Here is a 5,018-nt window from a genome sequence, read left to right as displayed (position 1 = left end):
GAATATTGTAAAAATTATGGTCTATTACCATTATATATATATATATATATGTTGGTAATAGATACCAACATATATATATATATATATATATATATGTTATATATATATATATATATATATGTTGGTTATAGACCATAATTATTACAATATTCTATAAATTTTACCGAATGTTTGGCGTTAATAAGTTTGTAGTTCGTTTTTTCAATTTTTCTCACTAAAGTTTTTTGGTGAACGTTTAGTTTATTAAAATTCAAAATAAACTTATTTTTCGAATTCATGCTGCAAATAAGGCCATATTTCGATTCCGAATGAATCATCATCAGTGCTTTCTGCTGTTTATATAGGGAAATATTGACTTTGTCAAAATGAATTTAGATGGAGATTGACTTTGTCAAAGGGAACTTAGATGGAAATTAGGTGTCAGGTTTCTTTATTGGCTGGTCATCTTCTTTGGTCTCCTTTTCTTCATCGATAGCATCATATTCTTCTTTGTCACTATTATATATATATATATATATATATATATATATATATATATATATATATTGATTGGTGGCTGTTATACACAGTGTATGATAATCACAATTGTTTGGTGTGTGTGTGCTTGTGGGTGTGTGTGCGTGTTTGTGTTTTAATTTAAATTTGTGGCATATGAAACAATATTTGTCCTAGACCATTAGTGCCTTTTTTTCGTTGGAATTAACTTTTTGTACGTCATTTTTTATCCCTGCTTTCACTAGCCCGTTCATTCATCCATTCATGCATCTGTTTATTTTTATGTTCGTCCGTTCACTCGTTCGTTCATTCATTCATCCATTTACACATTCATCTTAAAATATGTTTATTCATCTGTATATACATCCATCTATCCGTTCATTTATTCATTCATTCATCCACCTTCTCAACCATTCTTTCAGTCGATCATTCGTTTATACATCCATCCATCCATCCATTAACCATTCATTCATTCATCCTTTCGCGCTATCCTTCTGTTGTTAGTTTTTAGCTCTTCTGTCCGCATGTCTCCAAGTAGGAACATTGCTGTGAGGCACCACGTAGCCCACCGAAGCAACGATCATGATGACGACCTGAAGATCTGAAAGTAGGTAAGATGTTGATGGCGACAATAGGTAAGATGTTGATGGCAACAGCTGCCATGCTGCCCTCATCGCCACCACCATCAACAACGACAACAATGTGATGACGTCATATTAGTGAATGATTAACGCGATGACGTCATACTAATCATCACCCATCACTAGTTATTCAGTTATTGTACTTAATATGAATTACTTCGAATTAAATGTTATTATCGTTTAATAGGTTGATGTAACTTTTTTTTATCTGTTATCGGTTTAACACGTTGCATATTATGTGTTATATACATATTTATATATGAGTGGCGTGATAGTGTAATGGTTAAATGTGCTGTGTTCGAACGCAAAGAAGACCACCACGATTCGCGCGTGTTTGTGTTTGTTTATATATCTAAGAATTATTCAAAAATGAATTGTAAAAAAAAATTTTAAATACACACAAACATTTATTTATGTGTGTGTTTCTTTGTATGTACGTGTGTGTTTGTGTTTGTATGTATGTACTTGTATGAGTGTGTGTGTGTGTGTATGTATTTATAAATGAATGATGTTAATTATAATGATATTTATACTGAAGATGATGAAGAAAATGATGATGTGGTGAGTGAATGCGAAGTACTCACCAACCATGCATCCCACCGTTTTTATGAATGATACACAAACTCACACGTGATTTTTAGTGTACATTCACTCACTCGTTCATTCATACATTCATTCATTCATTTTGTTATTCTTCAGTATCACCAGTTCTTGTATTTGCTATATCAATTTATTTTTCATTATTTGGTTTATAATTTGGTTTAATAGTTTGCTAATATATCATTGATGTATTATTTATGTATGTATATAAACTGATATATACACATATATTTGTATTGGGTTGTTTATTGCATACATGTTATATAATTTCGATTTTCGTTTAGAAGAGGCGAGTTGAACATGTTGAACAGTTGAACACAGATATTTTTCACTTGTATTTGATTTAACACGTACAATCACTTTAGTCCTATTCTTCTATGATGGTTAATTTATTATATGAATACATATAAAGTTTATAGGTATGTGTAAGTGTGTGTGAATGTGTTTCTGTCTGTGTGTGAATGTGTGTATGTGTGTGTGTGTATGTGTGTGTGTGTGTGCGTGGGTTCAAGCTTTATGTTATATTAACTATTGTTTGTTGAGTTTTACTAAAAATTGTTTACTGCTATGTGACTATCAGTTATTAACTGATTGATTGGTTGACTGATTGGTTGGTTGATTGATTGGTTGATTGATTGATTGTTTGAATGATTGTTTGATTGATTGTTTGATTGATTGTTTGATTGAAGATGTACCATCATCTGTGAAAGAACTATTATGTTCCCTTCTAACAAACGCCATCAATGATTTATTCATGTTCATCGTTATATTATATTTATTTTTACCCATGCAGTTTGATTGCGTTAACTTTTATTATTCTTTTGTAAAAAAAAAAAAAATATTTCACTTCGGTTTTTCAAAGTTTTAGATTTCTTATTTTCGATTTATTTTCGATTGTAGCGATCCTGTCGAGACGAACTCAAGTTTGACTTTTCATCCAGGCAGGTTTAATTTCATCAAGTCCTCACTGAGCTGGAGGTCTGGCTCGTTGGAATGGACTTTTAAAAATGAGAACCTTATCTACGTGGATGCAATCTCACGGTCATGCTCTGAACGATTTGACCTATGCACTTCCTATTCTTGTTCTTATGCACTTGGATGTCATTTCGATGTATGTTAGTGCATCTGGTGGAGCTTGCCAGATGCATTGCAGTTTTTATGCTGGTTATACATGTGGCGGGTTATGAAGGCCTTATAATTTGTTTGTTGTTTTTCAAGTTGGTCCGACCAGTCGATTAGTTTATAGGTTGAATTTTCGTTTTGGGATGAACCTTTTTACTTTTGTAAATAAAACTGTTCAAAAAAAAAGATTTTACATTAAGCTCACGAAACTTCCGCACCGTGAATGGACAAACTTAAATTGGTTCCGGCAAGTTTTGAGTGGAATTACCCGCGAGGAATCGTTGAATAGATATTCTAAATGTTTCACCGATTACTGCGAGGAGTTGGTTGGAGTTGATCGTCAGTCGATCAAGAATGATGATGTCACAGAGATGGCTGTGCTGAAGTCTCCGTCCAGTTCCAACTTGCGCTGCATCAACGTATTGCGTCAAGACAGTTTTCGTATGGATCGCGTTGTTTCCTTCTCAAATAGTCCTGTGAATTTTTCATTCAAATTTTTGTTACAGACGTCAAACTGTTCATAAAAAATTTTGTTATTACATTAAAAACATTCAAATAAACGTTATTTTAAACTTCGAAACATTCAGAAAACAATTGTAAATCTTTACACATGCACCAATCTTTGTATGTGTGTGATCTACTTAATTACACTCACCAACCTTGCTGCATTTCATAAATTTAAATTCATTCGGGGCAAAAAATTAAAAAGCAAAGAAGAGCTATTCTGTCTTGAGAGGGTGCTAAAGCGAACTAATATATTGCATGTAAAAACTGGCTTTGGTAACAAAATAAAAATATAAAAATGAGGTATACTTCAAATAATATCAATTGGTCTTAAATATGATTTATAAAATAACATTTCCTGTAAAGAAAAAAAAACTATTTCAGGATTTGTTATGACATTTAGTTAGTTTTATCGAGATGAGAACAATGTGATGCCTTCTGTTGATATGAAATGTTGGTGTTCAACATGATAGTATGTGTTGTGATGATTGTGACGGTTGGAACAAGAGAGACGTAGTGACTTTAACGTAATCTATACATCAATTTGTATCTTTTCGGCTGAAATACTCTTTCTTTTGTTTATGGCAACGACTAATCCTCAAAGAGACAATCTGCATTATTAAATGCCTCAAGACGTCGTTCATTCTTTGGGTAGAACAGCTAAAACGGGCGTCTTCCATTCATCGGATTTTCAAGAATATAAATATGTCTGTAATTTTTACAACATTTATATGACAAAAATGTCAACAAGACATGACAGTTACGAAAATAATAAGCAACAAAAATATTCAAATTATTTTTAAATGGATTAAATTATTAATATATTATTTATTTAGACTATCCTATGGACAAGAAAACCATTTGAACTGCCAAAGTAATGTTTCGTAATGCTAATACATTTTTGCAATGATTACATTTGTGCCTTTCATCACGAAAATAAAATCTCGCGCAAGACTTTAAAATAAAAACAAAATAAAAATATAAAAAACGGCAAATAAAAACGAAAGCGAACAAAAAATTTTGCGCAATGAAACCATTGAAACGCAGATGAAACCTTATGCAGAGAGCCAGCCCAAAATTGAATTTTAATGGCAAAAGTAAGAATATGTATTCGAAAATTTTGGTCCAAACAACAAAAAGACGAAAAAAACGACGACAACAATAAAAACATCAATAATAATAAAAGTTTAAGCACGAATAATAATATAAATAACAACGACAACATCTTAAATAACAAAAATAATAATCATATAAACATAATGAGCAATAAAAAAATGTTGATTAAATTTTTGATTATTAATTTTAAACCGACAAAAAAGTTATTTGATAGTTCAGCTGCCAATATGGTCCAGGAAAATTTGTGCAATAATAGAAAACTGAGTTCATAAATAAGCATGCATATGTACAATGTACATTCCTCATTCATTTTCATACATTTCATCTATAAAGGAAAATATTTTATACAAACTAAATTTATAAAATAATATATATATATATATATAATATATATATATATTATATATATATGAACTAAACATATATATACACACAAAGTAAATACATGGCTTGAAATAATGAATAATGATAACGACTTGGCTAAACCTGCCAAATATTTATATCAAATTGTTGACTCTTCAATGAAGAACATTTAAATAA

At 30.8% G+C, this 5,018-nt stretch overlaps 1 protein-coding gene across 1 annotated transcript; it reads left to right on the top strand.

Moving 5' to 3' along the window:
* Nucleotides 1-2,743: 2,743 nt before the first annotated feature.
* On the top strand, nucleotides 2,744-3,382 carry HELRODRAFT_177995 (hypothetical protein; the record flags this gene model as incomplete). Its single annotated transcript, XM_009026137.1, has 2 exons — nucleotides 2,744-2,916; nucleotides 3,046-3,382. The coding sequence occupies 2 exons, from the start codon at nucleotides 2,744-2,746 to the stop codon at nucleotides 3,380-3,382; spliced, it is 510 nt and encodes a 169-aa protein (XP_009024385.1).
* Nucleotides 3,383-5,018: the final 1,636 nt, after the last annotated feature.

This window comes from Helobdella robusta, assembly GCF_000326865.2.
Source record: "Helobdella robusta unplaced genomic scaffold HELROscaffold_45, whole genome shotgun sequence".
Taxonomy (NCBI): domain Eukaryota; kingdom Metazoa; phylum Annelida; class Clitellata; order Rhynchobdellida; family Glossiphoniidae; genus Helobdella; species Helobdella robusta.
The sequence above is the reverse complement of the archived record's forward strand: the minus strand, read 5'-3'. Positions and strand labels throughout refer to the sequence as shown.